The sequence below is a fragment of the Macrotis lagotis genome, chromosome 2, assembly GCF_037893015.1.
Source record: "Macrotis lagotis isolate mMagLag1 chromosome 2, bilby.v1.9.chrom.fasta, whole genome shotgun sequence".
Lineage (NCBI taxonomy): Eukaryota > Metazoa > Chordata > Mammalia > Peramelemorphia > Peramelidae > Macrotis > Macrotis lagotis.
The window spans coordinates 230,879,162-230,905,572 of record NC_133659.1 but is presented as its reverse complement, the minus strand read 5'-3'; the positions used below and the strand labels follow the sequence as shown (position 1 = coordinate 230,905,572).

The following is a 26,411-nucleotide window of genomic DNA, read 5'->3' as shown; positions in this document are numbered from 1 at the left end:
TCATGGAACAAATTCAGACTTCTAAATGTCCACTAATTTGGAGAAAATTAGAGAAGAGCATCTGACACTGTCCTTGCTCAGACTCAAATGTTTTGCCTCATGTTGTATCTCTTTAAAAGGATATAGAGTTTAGAACAGAAAGACAGAATAGAAGTTATAGTTTCTTACTCAATTTAATTCATATTGGTTCCAATTTAAATACATTGAAATCTGATATAGAATATATGGGTTTGAACACGGAAAAGTATCATCCTACCTTGAATTCACTTAGATTTGAGAGGAAATGATTGCTGCAATCAACTTCCAACATAATTCTTAAAAACATACAAAATTAAATTCTAAGACTATCTTTCAGAACTGTCAGTAATTTCCTCTACGTGTATAATATGCTCATGCATATATGTACACATCTACAAATATATGTACATATGTGTTAACTACAGGTGAATATTCCCGTCAACTAGATGAAAAAGATGCTTTAGTTTCTCAGCTGTCTAGAGGAAAACAAGCATTTACACAGCAGATTGAGGAATTAAAAAGGCAACTTGAAGAAGAGACCAAGGTATTGAAATACTTTTCCCTTGACTTCTCAATAAAAATTACTTCCAGCTTCACTTTTTTCAGGGTTTTCTTACCTTGTCTTATTAAATATCACAAAATTAATGCCCATAGGCCAAAAATGCACTAGCCCATGCTCTTCAGTCATCTCGCCATGACTGTGATTTGCTAAGGGAACAATATGAAGAGGAACAAGAATCCAAGGCTGAGCTACAGCGGGCACTGTCCAAGGCCAATACTGAGGTTGCCCAATGGAGAACTAAATATGAGACAGATGCCATTCAGCGCACAGAAGAACTGGAAGAGGCTAAGTATGTGCAGGGATCTTTTAAAGTAAAGAAAAACTATACATATTAAATGGAAGAGAAATAACTGAATTCTGGATAGATTCTATGTGAATTCTAAAAGAGTTAAAATAATCATACATTTGAGTGGAGCTTAATAAACATTAATATATAAATAAAATACCACCCTTGTAGTTCCAATATTGGGGCCATTAATAGGAACAGCTTTACAATGAGTCCCTTTGGTATATATACATATACATATATATGCATATATGCCTATATATACCTATGTTTGTAGTAACATCTCAATCATCATGAAGGGAGTCCTCTTAAACTGAAGAATCTTTATTGGTTAAATTTGAGAATAATATTATGTTTGATACTGTAGATTTATGATTCATTGATGTGGGAACTCCAGATATGGTAGTTTCTTCCACTAATACAGGGCAGTCACTTTCATATAATAAATAAACTTACACTTACCTGAGTAATGAGAGGTTAACTGATTTACCTGGGATAATACATTCAATAATTGTATGAACCAGGTTTGAATCCAGATTTTCCTACTTAAAGGCTGGATATTTATCCACATTGACACACTACATCTCTGAGTCTATTTGTCTTCATATAAATATATTGTATGTAAGTACATCTGCCTATCCTTCAAAGAGTTGAAGTTCACCTTATGTAAAATTCTATTTGCATTCCATAAAGACCAACACTTTAATGAAAATCCAATTTCCTTCCCTTTGATAATATTCTTATCTACGTTATTCATTTTCTGAAACATATATAATCCTTCAGGAAGAAACTGGCCCAGCGTCTCCAGGATGCTGAGGAACATGTAGAAGCTGTAAATGCCAAATGTGCTTCCCTTGAAAAGACCAAGCAAAGGCTGCAGAATGAAGTGGAGGACCTGATGCTTGATGTGGAAAGGACAAATGCAGCCTGTGCAGCTCTGGATAAAAAGCAAAGGAATTTTGATAAGGTATTCCATGCAATAGTTTATGATTTGGGGGACTTTCATTTTTCTTAATTACTCTTTTTTTGCAGTAGACTGAGTGTTTGCTTTCCAGGTCCTGGCAGAATGGAAGCAGAAATATGAGGAAACCCATGCTGAGTTAGAAGCTTCCCAGAAGGAGTCTCGCTCCCTCAGCACTGAGCTGTTCAAGATGAAGAATGCCTATGAGGAATCCCTGGACCATCTTGAAACTCTCAAGAGAGAAAATAAGAACTTGCAGCGTGAGTTCCCTTCACTTGCTCTGTTCACTTGGAAAACCCTTCCATAATTCCACCTCTCTCACTCAATCTCTTCCTATCTTTCCAACCTTAGAGGAGATTTCTGACCTGACTGAGCAGATTGCTGAGGGAGGCAAACGGATCCATGAGCTGGAAAAAATAAAGAAACAAATTGAGCAAGAAAAATGCGAACTCCAGGCTGCTTTGGAAGAAGCTGAGGTACATACAGCATTGCAGACTAAGACATTCAGAAAGAAGTTAAAGTTGACTCCGGGTAGTTATGGACTGACCTAAAGAAAGACACAGAATAATATTTTCTTGAGAGCTTAGATTAATATAAATCTTTCATTGTTTCATTGTTGCTCACTTGATTATTGGTTTTCATTAAGGCATCTCTTGAACATGAAGAGGGGAAAATCCTGCGCATCCAACTTGAACTGAATCAGGTGAAGTCTGAAATTGATAGGAAAATTGCTGAAAAAGATGAAGAAATTGATCAGCTGAAAAGAAACCACATCCGCGTGGTGGAGTCAATGCAGAGCACGCTGGATGCTGAGATCAGAAGCAGGAATGATGCCATCAGGATTAAGAAGAAGATGGAGGGAGATCTGAATGAAATGGAAATCCAGCTGAACCATGCCAACAGAATGGCTGCAGAGGCCCTAAGGAACTACAGAAATACCCAAGGGATACTTAAGGTAAATGGAGCCAAAACTATAGCTGTTCCTAAATGACTGTTTTTTTAGTAGCAACCTGAGAACATGATGGATAATGATTTTTGCTTGCTGTATCCAGGATACCCAGATCCACCTGGATGATGCTCTCCGAGGCCAGGAGGACCTGAAAGAGCAGTTGGCAATGGTTGAGCGCAGAGCCAACCTATTGCAGGCTGAGATTGAGGAGCTGCGGGCAACTCTGGAACAGACTGAGAGGAGCAGGAAGGTAGCAGAACAAGAGCTCCTGGATGCCAGTGAGCGTGTGCAACTCTTACACACTCAGGTGAGCACAATTACTACAAAGTGTAATTTGGGAAGATAGAAAAAAGAAAAGACCAAATAAGACCTTGCTTAAATATATCTTGTCACTTCTTTTTTGCCTTTTAACATTTTGTTTTCCAATTATATACAATAGTAATATGTACCTATCATTTTTTGTAAAGTTTTGAATTTTACAATTTCCCCCCCACCCTTCCTTTCCCCCCCACAGAAGGCTTGTCTGATAGTATTTACATTGTTTCCATGTTATACAATGATGTAAATTGAATTTGTTATAAGAGTAAACATAAACCCCCTCCCCCCAGAAGATGAGAAACCTTAAGAACAGAGAGAGAGAAAAAATTTGTATTTCAGTCTGTATTCAGATTTCAATGACTCTGTCTCTGGGGTGAGTTGCTTTCTTTATCATAAGTCCACTAGAGAAGTTGCTTCAATATTTTTCCCACAGTTGCTATTACTAGTTGAACCTCCGCTCTATTCCTCCCCACTCTCATTTATTCTATTCTCTCTCTCCTTTCATCATGGCCCTGTCCAAAAGTGTGTTGTATATGAGTACCCTCTCCCTTTATCTTCCCTCTCTTCTATCACCTATTCCCCCCTTCCCTCCTCCCATTACCCCTTATCCCATCCCTTTCTTCTCATTTTTCTCTAGGGTAAGATAGATTTCCTCACCCTATTGTGTATGTTATTTCCTCTCTGAGTCACTTCTGATGAGAATGAAGGCTCACTCATTTGCCTTTGCCTCTGCCTTTCCACTCCATTGAAAAAACTTTTTCTTGACTCTTATGTGAAATTTCTTAGCTTCTTCTTCATAACCTCTCCCTTCCTCCCAATGCTTTCCTTTATCACCCATTGATTTCATTTGTTTTACTATATTATACCATTATATTCTGCTTCTTCCTATGTCTTATCTATATATGCTCCTTCTAACAGCTCTTATAAATGAGAAAGTTCATATGAGTTATCAATATCTTCTTCCCATGCAGGAATACAAACAGTTCAATATCATTAAATTCCTCATAGTTAGTCCTTCTTTTCCACCCCTTCTATGGTTCACCAGAGTCCTGTACTTGGGGATCAAACTTTCCATTCAGCTCTGGTTGTTTGAATAGGAAAGTTTGAAAGTCCCCTGTTTCATTGAAAGTCCATCTTTTCCCCTGAAAGAGGATGTTCACTTTTTCTGGGTAGTTGATTCTAGATTGTAAACCAAAATTTTGCCTTCTGGAATATCATATTCCAATCCCTATGAGCACTTAATGTAGATGCTACCAGATCCTGTGTAATCCTGACTATGAAGCCTCGGTAGTTGGATTGTTTGTTTCTGGCAGCTTTTAGAATTTTCTCTTTGATTTGGGAGTTTTGGAATTTGGCTAGAATATTCTTGGAAGTGTTTCTTTTGGGATCTCTTTCAGGAGGTGACCAATGAATTCTCTTGATTTATATTTTACCCTTTTCTTCTAGGATCTTAGGATAATTTTTTTGTATTATTTCTTGAAAAATGAAATCTAGGCTCTTCTCCTGATTGTGATAGACCAATAATTTTAAAATTATTTCTCCTGGATCTGTTTTCCAGGTCAGTTGTTTTTCCAATGAGATATTTCACATTTTATTCTAATTTTTGCCTTTTGGGGAAGAGTTTTATTTATTCCTGATTTCTTGCAAAGTCACCAGCTTCCTTTAGTTCCATTCTGCATTTGAAGGAGTTATTTTCTTCAGAGAGCTTTTTTATCTCCTTTTCCAGCTGGCCAATTCTGTTTTTTAAGGCATTATTCTCCTCATTTGCCTTTTGTTTTGCTTTTTCCATAAGACCTAAACTGGTTTTTAACATATTATTTTCTTCATTATTTTTTTGTATATCTTTCACCAAGCTTTTGATTTGGCTTTCATGATTTTTCTGCATCACTCTCAGTTCTCCTCCCAATTTTTTCTCCATCTCCCTTAATTGCTTTTCAACTTCTTTTTTGAGCTCATCCATAGTCTGAGCCCTTTTTCTCTTTCTCTTGGAGGTTTTGGATAAGGAACCTTCAATTTTGTTATCATCTGAGTATGTGTTTTGATCCTCCCTGGTCCTAAAGTAATTCTCTATGGTTAAATTCTTCTTTTTCTGTTGTTTACTCATTTCCTCAGCCCAAGACTAATTTACAGCAATTCCAAGGTTTGGGTTTTTTTGGGACACCCCATTGGGACCTTTATTCCTCCTAGGTCTTATGCTCTGTTGCTTGTACTTTGATATGTATATGGCACCCCTACTTCCCTCTGCTCTGGGGCTATAAGGAAGATCCTGTTATCTTAGTATGGAAGCCCAAACTGCAACCTGGATCTGAATGTGGGCAAACAGCAGAATCCTACCATGAAAGAGAGCAGAGAAATCTCTGCAGACTTCCCTTACCATCTCTGGGGGTACAGGCTGCTTTCTCCAGATTTGAACTACAGATTCTGTGGCTGGGGCTCCTCACTCCACACTCACCCAATTGCAGTAGAGTTCTCTCCCTGCCCCTTCAAGCTGTTGCAGCTGATCTCTGGGCTGTGCTGGACTGGGCTGGGCTGGGCTGTGCTGCAGCCAAGGCTTTTTTCCAACCCCCAGTCCTGGTGAAATACACCTTTCCTGCAGAACTTCTAAGTTACCTTGGACTGGGAAAATGTATCACTCAGTCTTTCTGTGGGTTCTTCCCCTCTAAATTTTGACTTGAGTCATCATTTGTTTGTTGTTTGGGAAATGCTGCCTTCATGCCACCATCTTGGCTCCACCCCCCCTCTTGATACTTCTTAAAACTTTATTAAGGAGTTTCCATGGACCAATAAGTTTAAAAAGGTTAGCTTTATAATAATGATATCAAGCACTTTTATACACTTTAATGTTTCAAGGTACTTTACATTTTAACTCACATAATCCACATAACAATCTTGTGATTTAAGTATTATTAATATTCTCATTTTATGTATGAGGCAACTGAATCCATGAGAAGTTAAAGTGACTTACAATATCAAGTAACTAGTGGTTATATGAGGCAAGATTCAAATTCAGTTTCTTCTTGAATCCAAGTCTAATATTGTATTAATAGCACTAGCTGGTTACATTATTAGTATACAATATCAAGTATGTGAAGGTCATTTCCACTTGGTTGTCATTCAAGTATCCAAAATTTAGCTTATTTAAAACCATATTCACTCTCTGTTCCTGCATATATATGTGTTCTTTTTTACCTAATTTTTATATTAATTTCCCTACCATCTTTCCAGTCACTTTGACTCAGCATTTTGGTGTTATCTTTCCTCTGTTTCACATCTGTCAAAATCTCATCCATCCTTTAAAGCCCACTTCAAATCCACCTCCTTCTTAAAGTATTTCCTGTTTTCCTTTAATTGAATGTGATCCTTTCTTCCTCTCTACCCATTTAGAATTTTGTACATCTGCTATTACACTTAATATTATTCAGTTTTGTTTTATAGTCTTCCAGAATACAAATTCAATGATATGAAGGCTGATCTTCTATTCATCCTTTCCATATCACTCAGTGACCTAATATTGTTCTCTAATAAAGTAGTCATACCATAAACATTTATTGAATTAAATGGAATCCCCCTGTGAATGTCACCTTTACAGCTTAAAATTGACTGTATAAATAATATTAGATATTATAAAATAATAATTTTAGGCATATAATCTTTCAAAAATAGTATGGCACAGATGGCTGGCCTTAGAGGCAAGAAAATTTAACTTTGACACTCTCAGAATAACTTGGCAACACTTTTATAGCTGACTTTTATTTATTTGAATAGGTATATGGAGTTTCCTCTTGAGTTTCTTCTCCTCCTGTCTTCTCCTCCCTCCTGTCTCCCCAAAGAGGATGATCCTATGTACTTATTTGGGAAAGAAGTAAAGTGACCATTTGTTTTTCATTTTTTGCCCAGAACACAAGTTTGATCAACACCAAGAAGAAACTGGAAACAGACATTACCCAAATCCAGGGTGAGATGGAAGACATGATTCAGGAAGCCCGGAATGCAGAAGAAAAGGCCAAGAAGGCTATCACTGATGTGAGCAGAAATCACATTGATTTTCCTCCTTGACCTCTCTTTATATAAACTACTTGAAATTAATGGTTTTCTTGGTTTACTTGCTAAATAGGCAGCCATGATGGCTGAAGAACTGAAAAAGGAGCAAGATACCAGTGCCCACCTGGAGCGGATGAAGAAGAACATGGAGCAGACCGTGAAGGACCTACAGCACCGCCTGGATGAAGCCGAGCAACTTGCCCTGAAAGGAGGCAAGAAGCAGATCCAGAAACTGGAGGCCAGAGTAATTATCTCAGATCTTTTCATTATATTCCTTTTCCCATTCAGTGGTTATAGCAAAGATTTTAAAAACAAATCTAATATTTTATGTTAGGTTCGTGAGCTGGAAGGGGAGGTTGAAAGTGAACAGAAACGCAATGCTGACACCGTGAAGAGTCTACGCAAACATGAGAGGAGAGTGAAGGAGCTTACTTACCAGGTAAGGGGAACACTCAATTCAATTTTTTTGATATCCCTGGAAAGATAAGTGAGATATGGTGAACAGGACATTTGAGTTGGGATTTTGTTTCAAATTTTCCCCTTGTCATTTACTACCATTGTGATCTTATATAATTAACTCTCTAATCATTAGTTTTCCCATTGATTAAATGAGTATTCAACTGGAAGTTCACTAAGATCTCTTCTATTTCTATATTAGTGATCCCTTTTAGTATTCCTATCAAACTAATATTGTTCTCAGCAAAGGGATGTCAGTCACTTGTTTTTAATCAGTCCCTACCTACCTACCTACAATTTTTCAGACTGAAGAAGACCGTAAGAATGTTCTCAGACTTCAGGACTTAGTGGATAAACTACAAGCAAAAGTGAAGTCTTATAAGAGACAAGCAGAGGAGGCTGTAAGTATCTTTACTATATAATAGAAACTTTTTTTATTTTATAAAATAAAAATAAAATAAATGAAAAGAATTAAAATAAAGTAGAAAATATCATTCTTCAGGGCTAGAAATTTTAACAAAAAGTAATAAAAATTATACCATTGGTGGTATCCTGAATATGTTTCCCCAAAAGTCTAAATGCTAACATGTGAGTTTTTAAATCACTCATATTACTATCTTTAAAAATAAAATAATATTCAATAATTTATTTCCTTTTCTCTAATATTACTACCCAAGGTCCAAAGTAAATGAAACTTCTTTCTTCCAGGAAAAGGCTGGTGATCTTTGTTATATATTAAAAGATTTTGGGCAATGGTGCTGATTCTGGGGTCAAAGAACTTGAGTTCAAACTTTATCTTTGATTCTTAGTACTTGTATAACCTCAGCCAAATCAGTCAATTTCCTCAGGGTTAGTTTCCTCACATGTAAAATGAAGGGGCTGATTGATCTAGATGACTTATGAGATTCCTTCTAGTTCTAGTTCTATGATTCCAGAATATTCCTGATAACTCTAGAACTCTAAAACTTTTAAGAGTATTTGTGCTTTGTGAAGTGGAAGGATATAATTACTGTTGTCTAATTGTGGAAATAGCATATATGAGAAGTGACCTTAAGTAAACTACCACTTCATGTTATGAAGACATTTAAGATTATACATTAGGCTTTTAAGATTAATTTTTCTCTTAGGTATTTTCTGTTTTGTTTAGGTATTTTGATAATAAAAGTAGATAAGCAATTATTTATAAAAAGCAAATTCTCAATTACAAAATTAATTCTAATCAGAAAACACCTTCAGAATTGCTGACTATTAAAGTTTCCAGTTGATTATTTTAAAAGGTCAGAAAATATGACAGCCTTTCCCACCTAGGCCCAGAAACATTCATTCTGACAAATCCCTTCTTTGCTTCAGGAGGAACAGTCCAACACAAACCTCTCCAAATTCCGCAAGATCCAACATGAACTGGAGGAGGCTGAGGAGCGGGCTGACATTGCTGAGTCTCAGGTCAACAAACTGCGGGTAAAGAGCAGGGAGGTTCACACGAAGATTGTAAGTGAAGAGTAGATATGGCCTGGTGCTGCAAGGTGACTGAAGAAATACACATAATGTGAAATTCTTGGTCACTTTACCTTGTAATTATTGTTCAATATGCCTTTCATGATAAGGAAATAAAAATTGTAGTATGTTTTGCAAAGAAAATAACTTAGACTGGACTTTAATTTTCTTTCATTTTTTTCCTGGAGTAATATAAAAATTTGTTCTACTCTGACAACATTAAACAATCAAGTATTGAATAAGAAATACAGAATCTATTTTAGTGCCCTTGTTAATATCACAAGATAAAAGGACAAAATTTAATAGACTGAAACAGTCTATTGACAGACCTCAAAACTATTGTGATTTTTTTTTTTTACTTCTTTTTCATCTTTTTCTCACATACTTCAATTTAGCTGATAAACTTCCTGGGGTTTCCCCTCATGGATACAGAGGAATCCAAATTTATATATAGTCTGGCCCTATTTATCCACACACAGAGGTTTGTGGATATATATATATATATATATATATATATATATATATATATATATATATATCCTTTGTTCCCAGTGATTCTTCTCTTGATAACTTTCATCAAGTAGGCATACTCAAAGCATTCTCATTTGAATAACAAACAGTTTTGTTATAATTAAACATTGATGGCATGGCTACTGGTAATGCTTAAATACTACTATCCAACTTCACCACAATATATAGAATGTCTGCTCAAATAGCTCAGAGATAGCTTGGACACTAATGAATGTCAACTTCAACTATTAAAAATCCAACCTAAACTCAACTAACCAGAAGTTTACTCTAATAAAGTGGGATGGATCTAGATTAATCAGTGATGTTTTTAGAGAAAAGATTTTAAACTGAGTTCAACAGAGTTCAAAAGGTCTAGGGAGGTTAAGGAGTGAGCTAACTAAAACTTTTCCATATGGAAAGGAAAGAGGAATTTGGTTTTACTTGGTGCCATTTAGAAGAAATTTAAGATAAAGATAAACTTAGTTTAAAGGAAGCATTTTCTCCTTACAAAAAATAGGTTAATATTATAATAAACTGCTAAACAAGACTGAGAAATATCTATTTCTAAACTCTCAAGTGATATAACGGAAGGGTAAATGGAAAACTATGGTGTTCTTAAGTTGGCTTTTCTGTTATTAATTCAGTATGTGATCTTGGGGGAGTCACTTTTATTTCTGTGGTTCTCTCTACATTCTATCACTAACATTATTTGGCCTAGATTTATAACCATTGTTTCTAGGCATCTTATTTTAGATGTCATAAGAACACATTTCCTATGAAGAACAGGACTGATTGTGCTTCTCAGGACTTTATTTTTAATAAGACTGTGAGCCTGTACACAGGATAATTGTATCATGAACCATCAATTTTCATTGGTGTGTGGAGACTTTATAGAAGGAAGGAGAGCTGTGAGGGAAAGAAATAATTATGGTCGCATCTAATATAAAACAGGGTAGAGCAGCGTGCAGTCTCATTAATGGTATTGAGTGGAGCTAAAAGAGGATCTCTACCTGTGTCAGAGATAGAAGAAAACAGCAGATGATATCAAGTGGAGAAATCCAGATGCTGTATGAACTCTACTCTCCATCCCTGATTCAATTTCAGCCCAGTCACTATAGCTAAATAAACAACTAGGTGCCACAGTGGATAAAACACTGGATTTAAATTTGGGATGATCTAAGTTCAAATCCTATCTCAAACATTTCCTGGCTGTGAAACTTGAGACAAATCCCTTAATCTCAGTTTTCACACTTATAAAATGATGATAATACACCTACTTCCCTGGGTTTTCTGTGCAGATAAAATTGGATAATATTTGTAGAGTACTTCACAAACCTTAAAACACTATATAATGCTAGCTATTTACATATATATTTATATACATATGTACATGCGCACATATGTACACACAAATATATATATATAATATATATATATAATATATATATATTATATATTTATATATATCTGTACCATGCCCTTTCCCATTCCTGAGTAGGAATCTTGATCTAGATTCTTACTCCTTTGATAATTGTTTCTTTCCTAATTAAGTGATTTATTTTAAAATGCATATTCTTTCTGTAGTCTGTTAGTTTGATGCAAGATGAGTTTAAATGATCTTGGAATTTTCCAGAAAAGTCAAATAAGGTACATTTATCATCTGATATTCTCTACATCAACCAAGAGATATGCACATTTCTACTCTAATCAAGTTAAGTAGATATGGTTCCTACTTTAGAAAAACAATATTACTATAAACAGTCATAACAGATACATGTAAGCAATATGCCAAATATTTCAAAAATTCATATTGCAGATAAAAATAAAATAATACTATATTTAACTATAGTAGCAGCAAAAGGGAGAAAGCATATTATTTAGTTTAGGAGGAAGGGAGGAAGGACCATGGGTATTGCATATTTCAATCAAAAAATATCAAAAGGAAATTTCTAACTCAGGGCTTATAAAAATCAGATTATTCAAGTTATTTGATTTGATAAGAAGAAAAGAACAATTGATGACCTTACTGGAAGAGCATTGCAGGCATCAAAAGCAACTCTAAAGAAAACTTGAAATGGGAATGAAATGATTAGACAGGGTTAAACAAGTTTGTCTGAAAAGAATCAAAGGACAGGTTCAATGGTAGGAAAAAGAAAAAAGAATATCTATCTTAACTAATTTTTTCCATTTAAATTTCTATGCATTTTATAAATAAGTAAAACAATGTGTATAAAGCCTCTGGCTTCATGGAAAAAAGTTATATATTTCTACCAATAAAGAATACAAACTTTTCCCAAAAAATATGTTTGCAATTAGTTAGAGTTTTGGAGTCTGAAAATGACAACACACTGAGTTGAGAACAGTAGGCAACAAAATCCAGAGATCTTAATCCTTGACCAAGCTCTCTCTTAGACAACACCTACATTATAACAACATACTCTCTCAGATCACTTTCAGATTGCTCCCTTCCCGAATTATTTATAGGAGATTGATTCACATACTTACTCAGTATGGGATAAAATATTTCTAATTATATCCAAACATCTTTAATATGAATGAGAATTATGCTAGGAGACTAGATTGCCAAAAAAAAGTTTTGCCAACAATGTTTTGACTTAAGAAAGAGGAGGAGGCTACATATTTTCCATATTTGATCCTATAAAAGTGCCTTGTGGAATGAGAATGACTTGTCCTTCCACATAAAGCTTCAAGGTAAGTGTGTCTGAGGATAGCTCTGGGTCTGCAAGGGATGGGAATCAAGGAACGCATGTCTGGCTGTACACTTGCATGCCTCTCATCCTTGTTCCTGCTCCTTCTGGCAGTCCTTTCAGCACAATATCAACTTGAGCTGTAGGGATTTTAATTAGGTATTTTAATGTTCCCAGTCATTTTCAAAGGTTCTTATTTTAAAGCTAGGCAATTGCTGGAGTCTGAATAAATCAATCAGAAGGAATTTATTCTTTTTCTCTCAGTTCTGACCTCCTTCAAGCTTGCATCTTTTTCATCTGTAAAACAAAAGGTAAGATTCTATTTCTAATCTGGGTTCAGAGAGTTTTTTCAATGTTAGTTTTATTATCCCCATCCTACAGATGTGGAAATGACCATGGAATTCCCTGCAGCAGAATGTAGAAGGGACAACCTATTAATAGTAAAAGCATTTTCCTCTGCATCCTCTAGTGTCTGATGCTGCTGCACCTAAACATACAGATTTTTACTATCAATATGCAATAGTTATAACATGAAGAGACAGCTGGGGCTTCTGGAAAGGTCTCTCATCAAACCTAAAATTTTGCTCCAGGAGCAAATATTTTAGATAGCATGTATTTTTTGTTTTTGTCATGAAGGCAACATTTGAAACAATATTCTTTTGATGATCAAATGACAATGAGCAAAAAAATTGCTGTATTTTGGAATGTTACTCTTTACTTGTAGAGGAAATACACACATAACTTGTATTTTAAACAGTTTTAATCAAAAGTGTCTTATGTCAAAATTCATTATTTGAACTTAAATTTCTAGAGTGGAAGTCTAGTAGATGAATACACAATGCTGAATTGTTCTCAGCAACCTGTTTCTCAATTTTTTACCAGTAAAATAGAGCTAAACATTTGTGAAGCTAAGGTAAAAGTCAAACCATTTTAATCTTGTTATCAATCTCAGAGTAGAGTAGTCAGTTTAGCATCAATGGAATGACATTATCAAGTCCTTTAAAAATTACTCTGGAGAAAATAATTGCATTATCACATTCTTGTTTTTGTAAAATTCTCTAAAGTGAGGTCAAAAAAGAATTGATGAATGATATTTAAAACTGAAAGGGAGAAGAATATTTTTAAGAGAATGGGGAAACTCAAAGTCATAATAGGAAAGGAAAGAGTGGAACAAATAAATCTTTGAGTAGCAATTGTAAAGGACATATAAAGAGAGGGACTAAGTTTCAACAGAAAGATGCTGTTCTTGGAGTCAAGGCTCAAGGTCTAAATCTGGGTTCCAATACTTACTGCCTGTTTCACCTTGGTCAATTCATTTAAACTTCTCTGAACCTATTTCCACATCTGTAACATGAGAATAATAGGCTCATATTAAATAACAATAACAACCACCTTTCTAAGCCCTAAATTTTCAGATTTTCCTAGAAAGCCTTGTCTTGCTCTTTCCCTTACTCATATCATATCCTACCTTAGACCTTAGCATCATAGATTCAGAATTAGATGGAAATATTCAATCCAGTATATACATACATATATATATATATGTATATATATAATAAAAATGCCTAACAAATATATATTTGTATTTATACATATATTTTCATATATATTCATATATATTCTAAACATATTGATTCACAGAGGCAAATGCTTTAAATGATGTGCCAGATAAAAGTAATTTTATAAACATGGGAAACTCATAAAAAATTTTCTAAACATTTGGTAAAAACAGCAATTTTTTAAAAAAAATATAACCTTTAACAAAGCAATTATTAGAAAAAAGAATTTTCATTTATTATAAAATATTTGATATTATTTTCATTTTTTTCATTTTCAAATTCATAAAGTATATATTGAAAGTATAGTAGGTATCCAACACTCTGCTAGAAGCTATGGAATAAAAGAAGTAAGTGGAAAGCATAGCCCTTGCCTTCAAGGAGCTTACAGTCTACCTGGAAATACAAGCATACATGAAAAAGTTAGAGAAAGATAATTTAGAGAAATATCTTGTGGCTTTTTTCCCAATATAAATTCCTGGAAAAGCAGCTGTTCCCATTCCATGGCACGCATGCAGCCATAGTTATGAAGTGATGCTGTGACAAATGAAGTAGGAAAAGCAGTTTAAAAATGTCACAGTAGATGAGCCAAAATTCACTGTCTCATGACTGGTTTCTGACAGCACTAGCAAATAGCACCTGGGATTAACATTTCACCTGAAACAAAGCCAGGAGATTACATTTGAACAACATTATGCTTATGGATAAACTGATAAGAGAATAAAACCCAAGTCCCAGATTTTCACTGTTCTATCATTTTTTTCCCTCTCAAAGTCCTCTTTTTGTGGATTCACAAATAATCCGCAACCATGAGTTCGGATGCTGAAATGGCGGTCTTTGGGGAGGCCGCTCCTTACCTTCGGAAGTCTGAAAAGGAACGAATTGAGGCCCAGAACAAACCTTTTGATGCTAAGTCATCTGTCTTTGTGGTGGATCCTAAAGAATCTTTTGTAAAGGCTGTTGTTCAGAGTCGGGAATCTGGAAAGGTGACAGCGAAGACAGAAGCAGGAGCGGTGAGCAAGTTCTCTATAAGCTATCCATAGATATAAAGGTTGTTTATAGATAAAGGCTTTTTTGTTATCTGTTTCATTTATTTCATACTTTTCCCCCCCTAATAGACTGTGACTGTTAAAGATGATCAAGTGTATCCCATGAACCCTCCTAAATATGACAAGATCGAGGACATGGCTATGATGACTCACCTGCACGAGCCGGCTGTACTGTATAACCTCAAAGAGCGTTATGCTGCCTGGATGATCTATGTGTGTAAATTTTTCAAGAGTTCCTATCTCTTTGAAAAATTTCATTTCACTTCGTTACTTGTTTATTTTGTGTTTCTTTTTTTTTTTATACAGACCTATTCAGGCCTCTTCTGCGTCACTGTCAACCCCTACAAGTGGCTGCCAGTATATAATGCAGAGGTGGTGACTGCTTATAGGGGCAAAAAGCGTCAAGAGGCCCCTCCCCACATCTTCTCCATCTCTGACAATGCTTATCAGTTCATGTTAACTGGTGAGTGATTCAGTTCCTTGTAAAATTGGTTATGATATCAGTTACTACATAGTAGGTCATTTGAGCTTTTATTTATGTGTTTCTTTAAAAATTATATGCCCTCTGCAAAGAAAATTAAGCAATGGGATTCAGAGTAAGAAACAATCCACACTATTAGAGAAGAATCAGATTGTTATTGTTTAAGCCCATCTCTCAAGAGCCTAGGTACTTACTTGTAATCAATTTTTAGAAATTTTAAGAGCTCGTAAAGTATGTCATTATTACATTGAATATGATATGTCATTCACCTACTTTCTGAAGGCCATTGCTTTCCAGTGATGGTGATAAATAACACTACTGATCCATCTATTACCTCTTACTTTTGTCCTGCTTTTAACCAAAGACATTTGTGAAATGATTGACTAGCCTTGGGGTTGACTTCCTCTAGGAAGCTAACAGGTCTGTGGAGATAAAATTCCCACCTTAGCCTTATGAATTAGCAACACATTTTGTTGAGAGCCAGTAACTAAGCTAACTAGTTCAAACATGACTTACTATCTTGAAATGTAAATAGACAAAGTCCTGGATTTGAATTTGAATTCTACCATTATCATGCAGTTCTACCTTTGAGAGAATCAGTTTTTCTCTCTAGACTTTATTTTCTTCATCCATAAAGTAAGGATGTTGTACAAATTATTTCAAAGGACTTTTCAAATTCTGACCCCAAGGGTCTTCCTGTGTTCCTGACTTTCCATATTATCCAGAGGATGAATGAAAATGTATAATTTAAGCCTACAAGTGGCAATTAGTTAATAATTCTGGTGGTCTAATATGTGATAACATAATTAAACTAAAATGAGGGACCCCTAGGTGGATAGAGCACCAGCTGAGTTCAAATCTGACCTCAGACAATAATTACCTAGACATATGACCTTGGGCAAGTCAGTTAACCCCATTGCCTTGCAAATGTATACATATACATATATATATATATACATACATATATATATATAAAACTAAAATGAGCTAGTCTTTTGTGCTTAGGGAAATAACTGTGTTATGCTTTTCTCAACACGAAGGAGATTTTGAGTTTCCAGTAAAAAAGGATTTTACTTTTCAAAATTTAGAGGCTTTTTCTTTGTGGATCTGTAAAATTGTGAAATCTGATCAGTATGTGGTAAAAAGGTAGGAGTAAAATGAATTATATTATAGGCTTCCATCCATTAAAAAAGATAATTTAAACTCATTTCAAAAGCCTAGGATATTCACATGGGTGAGGCCACATTATAGTACATTTAAATAAATTCAGATGATTGTGAAATGGCAGAATTTGGGGGTTGAAAGGGAAATCTGTTACCATCTAGTTCAATCCATATCTCTCAAAGAAGTCTCACTATAACATACCCATCAAGTAGTTATCCAGTTTCTGCTTGAAATCCTTCATTGAGAGGAAACCTACCAAAACATGAGACATCTTCTAATTTTGGACCACTCGGATTCCCAGGAAGATTTCCCTGACATTTAAAAATCCCCTCTTTTTGTACTTCCTTGCATAATTTGTTGTTCTAGTCATTTCAGTCATGTCTGACTCTTTGTGACTCCATTTGTGGTTTTCTTGACAAAGATACTGGAATGATTTGTCATTTCCTTCTCCAGATCATTTTGATATGAGGAAACTGAGACAAACAGGATTAAGACACTTGCATAAGATCACACAGTTAGTAAATAGATGTCTGAGGCTGGATTTGAATTCAGGTCTTCCTGACTCCAGACCCAGCACTCTATCACTGTGCCACCTAGCTGCCCCTTTTGCACTTCCCATGAATCTTAAATAAATTACTGGGGACTTTATATTTTGAGCAATCAAAATGGCATAATCAAATTTGTGTCAGGTAGATTATTTTTACATTTGTATAGAAAGAGAACAATAATAAAATCAAGAAGTCTAATTTAAAGGTTACTTCAAAATCTCTGAGAAAAATAGAATTGGGTTAAGAAATGGAATTAGGTCAGAAAGAAAACCATAATGAAGGGACTCCTGTGGTTTCTCCTCTAAATACAAACTGTTTTGTTTGACTCTTTATAACCTGACCCTTTTCTACCTTGTTAGTCTTCATAGACTTTGTTCTAATAACTCTAGACCATGTGCTATTCCTCAAACACACACACACACACACACACACACACACACACACACACACACACACTCCATCTCTTCTCTCCAGTTTGCTCCATGGTTAGAATTTTCTATCTCCTCACCTCTACCCTTTAGTTCCCCTGATTTCCTTTAAGACTCAATTCAAGGGGAGGCTAGGTGGCGCAGTCGACAAAGCACTGGCCCTGGAGTCAGGAGTACCTGAGTTCAAATCTGACCTCAGAAACTTAATAATTACCTAGCTGTGTGGCCTTGGGCAAGTTACTTAACTACATTTTCCTTGTAAAAACAAAAAAAAGACTCAATTCAAACCTCACCTACTCCAGGAAGCCTCCCCTTGATTCCCGCCTCCATCACACTCCTCCACTTCAGTTACTAATGTCTTCTCTCAAGAATGTCTTTTATCTACCCTGTTTAGATGTTATATCTTTCTAGTTATTTACATGATATCTCCATCATGTAAATATAAGCTTCCTGAGGTAGGGGTTGTGTTTTTGCCTTTCTTCATAGTTCCAAAACTTAGCACTTGCCTATTAGTTGACTACTACAATAGTCTATAATTGAGAATAAATCAAAGGAGGGAGTGTTCCTAATTTTAGATTTTCAAGTGCTGACACTGAGATCCAAATAAACTATTTTAATGAAAATCAAAATGTCTGTCAGGTTGTTAGTACATATGGATTATGCACTTACTAAATATCTTTCACTTTCTTTTATCTTTCAGATAGGGAGAATCAGTCTATCTTAATCACGTAAGTATTGTTATGCAAACACCACTGAGACATTTCAGTAGTTATGAAAATGAGGCATAAGAGAAGTAGAAAATTTCTCTTGTCATTTAGCAAAGCAAGATTGAAATCAGAATGGGTTTACACAGCAATTTTCATTTTCATCTTTCAGATTTTATCTGAATGTAAAATTATGGTCTCAGAAAAAGAGAGACAGAGAGACAGATAGAGACAGAGACAGAAACACCAACGAAGACAGAGACAAAAATAAAGAGAGAATAGAAACAGAGCAAGAGAGAGAGAGAGAGAGACAAACACAGAGAAAGGAGAGAGACAGAGCATCTGGAGGAAAAGAGAGGGGGGAGGGAGGGAGGGAGGGAGAGGGAGAGGGAGAGAGAGAGAGAGAGAGAGAGAGAGAGAGAGAGAGAGAGAGAGAGAGAGAGAGAGAGAGAGAGAGAAACGAGGTGGGGGGAGAGATGGAAGGAGAAAGGAAGAGAGGGAGAGAAACAGAGACAGAGAAATCAGATAGTTCACACACTGACCTATAAAACAGGCAACAACCCAGGGAACTCCCAGGCTACTCTTGGTCCATTGGCTGCTAAGAACAAGAGAAGTTGACTTTGATATGAAATAATAATAATAATAATAATAATAATAATAATAACAACAACAAATTGCATTTATATTATATTTAACCATCTACTAAATACTTTCCTCATGAAAGCCTGGTAAGATACGTAGTATAAATATTAATAGTTCCATTTTATTGAGACTGAATAATTAATGGTCAACACTACTCGTGTAAATCCTTCTATTATCTCATATGTTTTCTCCTAAAGCGTGAACATAAACAATTAGAGATTGTGAGTACTAGAAGCACTGTTTTGAGTCACTGTGTTTCTGTTTTTCTTTTGTTTTAGCCTGTCTATTCCAGAGAGGGGGCTCTTTGCCTCTCATAGTGCTTACTAGTGAATAGAAGGCATCACATTTTTTTAAAAGCAGACCCCGAGCAATGCACAATATAGGAATATTCTTGCAGCTTTCTGAACATGTAGCTAGATGAATATATCATCATAGCCAGTAAGGAAAATTATTATCAGACTCTGTTCAAGGCTTCCTGGTCCCTTTATTTCATTACTAGATTCCAAACTTCATGGGAAGGACTGTCTTGTTTAAGCTTTCTATCTCTCAGCATTTAGAACAGTGCTCTGGACAGTATCCACACTTTTTTTCAAAAAATTGTTGAAAATGCTTAATTTTCTCCATTAAAAAAATTCTCATTGCATATCACAATGCCTCCAAAGCTTAGCACATTAATAAATACTGATTGAGTGTTTGACTAGAGGTTAATTTTAAATTTAATTTTAATATTCTCATTTCTTTCCAACAAGAATTTATTGAATGTCATATATATTGTAGAATTTTATGAAAAATGAAATGGAAAGAGAGAAGGTAGAAGGGAAGCTTTGTTGGAGAATATAATTTTGTTAGACAGATAAGAAATATATTGCTAAATGACAATGTAAGACAGCATATGAAGTAATATCTAAATGACAACCAGGTGGTAGAGTGGATAGAGCACTGGACTTGGAGTCAGAAAGACCAGAATTCAAATATACTTTATCTGGACAAGTCATCTCATCTTTGTTTGCTGCTTCAGTTTTCTTATCCCTAAAATGGGGATAATTGCATTTGCTCCCCAGAGCTGTTGTGGGGATAAGATAATGTATGTATGTAAAGTACTTTACAAGCCTTTAAATGCTACATAAATGCTATATATTATTATTATTATTATTATTATTATATTATATTATGAATATCACAGATAAAATCTATGGGAATTTTGAGAAGGGTGAGAAGAATGTTAATGGGGTTAAGCAACGTTTGTCACACACACACACACACATATATATATATATATACATATATATATATATACATATAAAATCTTTTCAATATCTTTCCATCCTTGACCAAAGACAAAACTAGTTCCATATTTTTCTACTTTTAATAAACATGAAGCTGGAAGAATTTCAGAAATAATGTCAATGTCCAAGTATGACAGAATTGGAATCCAGTATTTTTATTTTTTCCGCTATTATGAAGAGGAATCAATTATTAGCTGTAGTTTAGGGTGACTCCGTTCTTTCTCTGAATGAAGTTCTTGAAGTTCTTATATTAACTATGATTCCTGGTTGGCAGTGGAGAATCTGGTGCTGGAAAGACTGTCAACACCAAACGTGTCATTCAGTACTTTGCAACAATTGCAGTGACTGGGGAAAAGAAGAAGGAAGAGACTGGAAAGATGCAGGTAAATCCTTTACCGGAGTGAAAATGAAGCTTCTTTTTGTGCTCACAGCTACAAAAAAACGAAGTCCCTAAAATCATAATTTGTTCCTTTTAAGGGGACACTAGAAGATCAAATCATTAGTGCCAATCCATTGCTCGAAGCTTTTGGCAATGCCAAGACCGTGAGGAATGATAATTCTTCTCGATTTGTAAGTTTTCTGGCCCCCTCTAGTCCCCCAGACTAAAGACCTGTCTTTAGTATTTATTTCCACTAGCATAGTGAACAATTGGATAAATATATTTGTTTGCCTTCCATGTTTTAATAGCTATACTTTTTTTTTTCATTTTAAGGGTAAATTTATTAGAATCCACTTTGGTACTACTGGGAAACTGGCTTCTGCTGATATTGAAACATGTAAGTGATTAGAAGGAACCACCAAAAATAGATTTAAATAAATTTCCAAGAGGTAAATGAATTTCAGCAAATGACTGATTCCTCTGACATACTCTACTGTATTAAATAATGAAACTTATAAATTTGTACAATCTGAACTTTTTTTATTAATTTCTGACTGTATTAATTAAATATTCTCTTTCAGATCTGCTAGAGAAGTCTAGGGTTACCTTCCAGTTAAAGGCTGAAAGAAGCTACCATATATTTTATCAGATCATGTCAAACAAGAAACCAGAACTGATTGGTAATTTATAAGAGAAAAAGATAATAGCTTTTATCAACATTTCAATGTTTTCCAATGTTTTAATATATACTTTCTTTTATTTTTCCCTATAGAGATGCTACTGATCACCACCAACCCATATGACTATGCCTTTGTCAGTCAAGGGGAGATCACTGTTCCCAGCATTGATGACCAGGAAGAGCTAATTGCTACTGATGTAAGTAGATGATAGGGAACAAAATTAGCCAATTCTCTAGTATATGGTCTTCATGGAACTAAATGTCTTGCAGAGTGCTATTGATATCCTGGGCTTCACTGCTGATGAAAAAGTGTCCATTTACAAGCTTACTGGGGGTGTCATGCATTATGGGAACATGAAATTCAAGCAAAAGCAGCGAGAGGAACAAGCTGAGCCAGATGGCACTGAAGGTATTAACTAAATCCTCATCTACTTTCAAATGACTATAACCATAACTGTGGGGGGGAAAGAACCTTTTCCTTAACTTGTTACCCTTAAAGATTGCGCTTTTAAAATTTCCTATAGAGAAAAAATACTCATTATCAAAAATTATTTACTGATTTATCTAGTAGGTGAAGAATTCTGTGATGGGAGGTAAAAGATGATAGGAAAGATATATAATGCAAAATTCTGATTCCAAGGAACTTTCAATCTAGTTAAAGAGAGAATATAATTTTGTAAAATGATAGGCTCAAGGTAGCTTGTACTAGGTGCTTAGTGGGTGAAACTGACAATTACTGAAGATTTTAAATGGTTGAAGGTATCATGGAAGACAGAGAACCTCTAGCCTTGAAAATGGTATTTAAAAATTACTGATGAATTTGTGGTGCCACAGATGACAACACAATAAATGCAAAAAGTGGATCATATTCATTAGAAAGTATAGTGAATATGGAATTTGGAATCTGGATTTAAATCTTGGTTCTTCCCTTAGTCCTTGTATGACCTTGAATATAATCCAACCTCTCAGGATTTTTTTTTCTTTTTAGAAGCAATTGGGTGCCTTTTCTTTTCTTTTTTAGAAACAATTGGGATTAAATGACTTGCTCAGGAACAGAGACCTAGTCAGAGTCTGAGGCCATATTTGAACTCATATTCTCCCGACTCCAGAGACAATGCTCTATCCATTGAACCACCTAGTTGCCCCAGAGTAGGAGCCTTTAAAAAATCTTTAAGATTCTTTTTCAACTCTAAAATCCTTTGATTTCCACGAAAAGTTGTTGATAAGAGCATATTTGAATCAGTGACAAAGTTGGTCAAGAGGTTTTAAAAGTCTCTCTTGAAACCATTTCAATCCTTCTTGTAGTATTTTAAAAGATCTTAAATACTTTAGTGTTTCAAGTATCTACAACTGCATTGGTAGGAATGGTCTCTCTTTTCACACAGATCTCATAATAATGATTCTATTATTATTTATTGGCCGGACTTGCCAAGAGTGTATGTATGAGACTTGAACTAAGATTTTTTTGACTTTGATCCCAGCTCTTTATTTAATATGTGAAGTAACCTCTCAGGATTAACAATAATGACAAAAACATTAAATAGCATTTGAATGCTTGTACAATTCTTTATCTGTCTTGTCTCAAATGATTTGATAGAAATTCATAAAGTCAAATTGACAAAATTTATTAAAGCACCTATAAAGATACTTTATTAAGCACTGGGGATAAAAGAAGTTCCTGCCCTAATGTAATAGAGGTAAGAAGAAATTTATGAATTTAAGTGAATAGGGAAATGACATGGTCAGACCTGTTCTTTAGAAAGATCACTTTAGAATCTGAATAGAAGAGAATAGACTAGAGTAAGAAGAGACTTAAAGAAGAGAGACCAACTTGAAGGTTATTATAATAATCCAGGCATGAAGTAATAAAAGTTTATCTCAGGTTGATAGCAGTGTTAAAGAAGAGAAGGGCCATCTTATGAGAGATGTTGCAAACGTAGGAGGGGAAAGAGTATAAGTAGTTTAGGAGTGATGAACTGAGAAAGAACTGGGAAGGATTGGAGTCAAGTGTAAAGAAAGAATAAAATTAAGGATCGTAAGACAGAGGAAAAGATGGGTTGATAAAATATTATAGGATAAAGTAATTTCAGAGTTAATGCATATATAAGGGATGTAAAAGGTTTGCTAAAAATTTATCATTGTGTAATCAAGTTCTCAATGAAATTTTCTGAAATCAGTTATGCTGGTTTTCAGATAAAATATTTATAATTTACAATGCATGTAACATATACAATATTATAGATATACAATATATGTTATATTTGAAGATTGGTCAGGCCCACCAGAGTTTGAGTATCATTGTCAGCTCCATGATTTGATGAGCCTTTAGAGGTTTAAAAAAATTTGTTTTAATAAATGGGTTTCTTTGAACTGTTACATTTATCATTACCTTTCTTCCCCCACAGTTGCTGACAAGGCTGCTTACCTCCAGAACTTAAATTCTGCTGACCTCCTCAAAGCTCTGTGCTACCCTAGAGTGAAAGTCGGCAATGAATATGTCACCAAAGGCCAGACTGTGCAGCAGGTAAATTAATTTCTTACCTAGATATTTAGTTATCAAACAATCAACAAATGAGAAGAAATTATAAACTCCTGGTGAATATAACATGTATGTGTATATATATATATATATATATATTATATAAATATCCCTTACAATTCTCTAATAAAGACAGAAATTATATATTGACTGACTAATCTTACTTCAGGTGGTCAATGCTGTGGGTGCCCTGGCTAAAGCTGTCTATGAGAAAATGTTCCTGTGGATGGTCACACGTATCAATCAGCAACTGGACACCAAGCAACCCAGACAATATTTCATTGGAGTCTTGGACATTGCTGGTTTTGAGATCTTTGATGTGAGTTGTCAATAATTTGGAAGTTTCTAGATTCTGGAGATTTTATTCTGTTATATGACTGTACCCTAAACTGGAGTTGAAAGAGGATGAAAAATTCTGTTTTAATGGCACAGGTATTGGTCATATGTTTTAGTGGCAAATCTAGTTCCAAATCTTGTCTGGGTAGAGGATAGTTGAGCAATAATTGGCTAAGACATAGTGAAATCTGAGAAGTCATATGGTTAGGCAGGATGGTGACATAGCAAAACCATCCAAGTACATCATCGGGAGAAATAAAAGTAATCTAGAATGACTTCAGAAGAAAGAATTAAATAGTTCTTGTGTTTTTTTAAAAAAAGAAAATTGGTTAGTTGGTTCAAAGATTTCAGGAAAAAAAATATAACCAAAGGGCAAACAGCATAACTGGGAAAGTTATCCCTTAACTGAGAAACATTCACTGGTTGCAAGAAGTTAAGGGAAAAGTTCCCGAAGGCATTTGAACAAGTGGAAGTTTCTAAATAGTGCTAGAAAGTGAATGAACAATCAATGACCAGAGGAATGTTCCAGCAAGAGCACTGATGATTCTGCATCATCATAGAAAAATACAGCAGTGGATTATTAACAAAATTATATGTGAGCATAACAAAAAATATGCCAATAGATTACTTTGACTTTTTCCTCACTACAAAACAACTCAATGACTATAATAAAGCTATGCTATCATGTTTCAGGATGTTGACTAAAAAAATGAAAGCTATTTCATAATTAAGAAATTATAGACACTCTTGCCTCACTTAGGAGCAGATTATTTATCAGGGAATTTCAGTTATCTAGAAAACAGAACATAGAATTTAGAGCTAGAAGTGACCTGCTCCAAATGCCTAAAAGACTGTGACTTCCAAAGATTGACAAAGTTTTCTAGGTAGTCACTTAATAGGACTATCTCAAAGTACATATATATGGATATATGAACTATGAATCCTTTGACTTATTTACATTCTATTTTTATTTAAAAAATTATAATAACTTTATTTCTATGATTCCAAACACATAGTAGATTAGAAGGGTAATTCTATTAGAATTAAGTATGGGGACAGAAACAAGAAATGACAGCTGAAAGCCTGTCAAACAAAAAAAGTTTTCAAAGACAGGTGCAAGAACTCAAGAAGCACAACAGACTGTAGATGTTGAATATAAAGATCCACAGCCTTGCATATTTCAATGGTATCTGTGGACATCACTGTATAGTTTTTGAATTCATGTTATATTTTATCTTCATAATGATAAATAAATTATCAAGAAGGAATTGAACTATTTTCTATGTCTTCTCTTTAAAAAAAAGTCAGGAAAATGCTGATATAATTTGGAATAGTTTATTTCCCAGATAATTAAAATACAGTAAGTTTTGATCTTATTGTTGAATATTGAAAAATATTCTACTTCATTGGAAAACATTTTCTTATCATAGCATATAAATGGGGGCAGCTAGGTGACACAGTGGATAAAGCACCGGCCCTGGAGTTAGGAGTACCTGGGTTCAAATACGGTCTCAGACACTTAAAATTACCTAGCTGTGTGTCCTTAGGGCAAGCCACTTAACCCCATTTGCCTTGCAAAAAAAAAAAACCTAAAAAAATGATAGCATATAAATGAGATATTTTTGTGCTTCTCTTCATTCAGTTCAACAGCCTGGAGCAGCTGTGCATCAACTTCACCAATGAGAAACTGCAACAGTTTTTCAACCACCACATGTTTGTGCTGGAACAGGAAGAGTATAAGAAGGAAGGCATTGAGTGGGAGTTCATTGACTTTGGAATGGACCTGGCTGCCTGCATTGAACTCATTGAGAAGGTGTCATTGGGCTTTATCAAACTGAAGGCTTATTATGTTTCAAGATTTATTTTTTTTCCCTTTACAAGTGAAATACAAATGAAAACAACAAAAAAAACCCTTTCTTCTAGAATTTGAATATCACAAACAAGCTATATTTCTATAGAGATAGATATATAAAAATACATAAGTATATCTTTTCTATATACACATACACATATTCTAGTTAGGGAACATCCTATACTAAAAGACATCTGAACCTATTTTATTTTAGAGAGTTGTCCACAGTCCTGAGAGGTTAAATGACTTGCCCATAGTATTATGTGTAAGAGGTATGACTTGTACCAGGATTTTACTACTCTCATACCAGCTCTCCATCTTTTACACCAAAATGCTTCTCCTATGTAACATGCCTTTGAATGCCCGATCTGTCACTTGGTTTCAGTGACCTTAGGAAAGTTGCTTCTTTAAACCTCAGTTTAGAACAATCACAAATAATCTTTATCTCTATAGAGTTAGATAAGT

The 26,411-nt window shown here is 34.8% G+C and overlaps 2 protein-coding genes across 3 annotated transcripts in view; both read left to right on the top strand.

Moving 5' to 3' along the window:
* LOC141514351 (myosin-2-like) overlaps window positions 1-9,559 on the top strand; it is a 125,739-nt gene extending 116,180 nt beyond the window's left edge. Inside the window, exons 29-40 of one of the 2 annotated variants that reach the window (XM_074225117.1) lie at window positions 444-562; window positions 673-869; window positions 1,650-1,833; window positions 1,922-2,087; window positions 2,179-2,303; window positions 2,474-2,782; window positions 2,880-3,083; window positions 6,992-7,117; window positions 7,209-7,379; window positions 7,470-7,574; window positions 7,897-7,992; window positions 8,942-9,238. In XM_074225117.1, coding sequence (XP_074081218.1) covers window positions 444-562; window positions 673-869; window positions 1,650-1,833; window positions 1,922-2,087; window positions 2,179-2,303; window positions 2,474-2,782; window positions 2,880-3,083; window positions 6,992-7,117; window positions 7,209-7,379; window positions 7,470-7,574; window positions 7,897-7,992; window positions 8,942-9,094 — 1,955 coding nt within the window. In that variant the 3' untranslated portion in view covers window positions 9,095-9,238. Of the gene's footprint in view, window positions 1-443; window positions 563-672; window positions 870-1,649; window positions 1,834-1,921; window positions 2,088-2,178; window positions 2,304-2,473; window positions 2,783-2,879; window positions 3,084-6,991; window positions 7,118-7,208; window positions 7,380-7,469; window positions 7,575-7,896; window positions 7,993-8,941 lie in introns of both variants that reach the window. The other variant, XM_074225119.1, reaches the window with a different exon arrangement.
* Window positions 9,560-12,251: 2,692 nt separating this feature from the next.
* The window catches only part of LOC141514350 (myosin-1), a 34,056-nt gene continuing 19,896 nt past the window's right edge, over window positions 12,252-26,411 (top strand). The window contains exons 1-15 of the mRNA XM_074225116.1: window positions 12,252-12,307; window positions 12,568-12,614; window positions 14,634-14,872; window positions 14,978-15,121; window positions 15,215-15,371; window positions 18,230-18,257; window positions 20,436-20,544; window positions 20,639-20,731; window positions 20,874-20,937; window positions 21,122-21,220; window positions 21,313-21,416; window positions 21,490-21,628; window positions 23,625-23,743; window positions 23,928-24,077; window positions 25,737-25,907. Of these exons, the coding sequence (XP_074081217.1) occupies window positions 14,669-14,872; window positions 14,978-15,121; window positions 15,215-15,371; window positions 18,230-18,257; window positions 20,436-20,544; window positions 20,639-20,731; window positions 20,874-20,937; window positions 21,122-21,220; window positions 21,313-21,416; window positions 21,490-21,628; window positions 23,625-23,743; window positions 23,928-24,077; window positions 25,737-25,907 (1,581 nt within the window). The 5' untranslated portion in view covers window positions 12,252-12,307; window positions 12,568-12,614; window positions 14,634-14,668. The remainder of the gene's footprint in view (window positions 12,308-12,567; window positions 12,615-14,633; window positions 14,873-14,977; window positions 15,122-15,214; window positions 15,372-18,229; window positions 18,258-20,435; window positions 20,545-20,638; window positions 20,732-20,873; window positions 20,938-21,121; window positions 21,221-21,312; window positions 21,417-21,489; window positions 21,629-23,624; window positions 23,744-23,927; window positions 24,078-25,736; window positions 25,908-26,411) is intronic.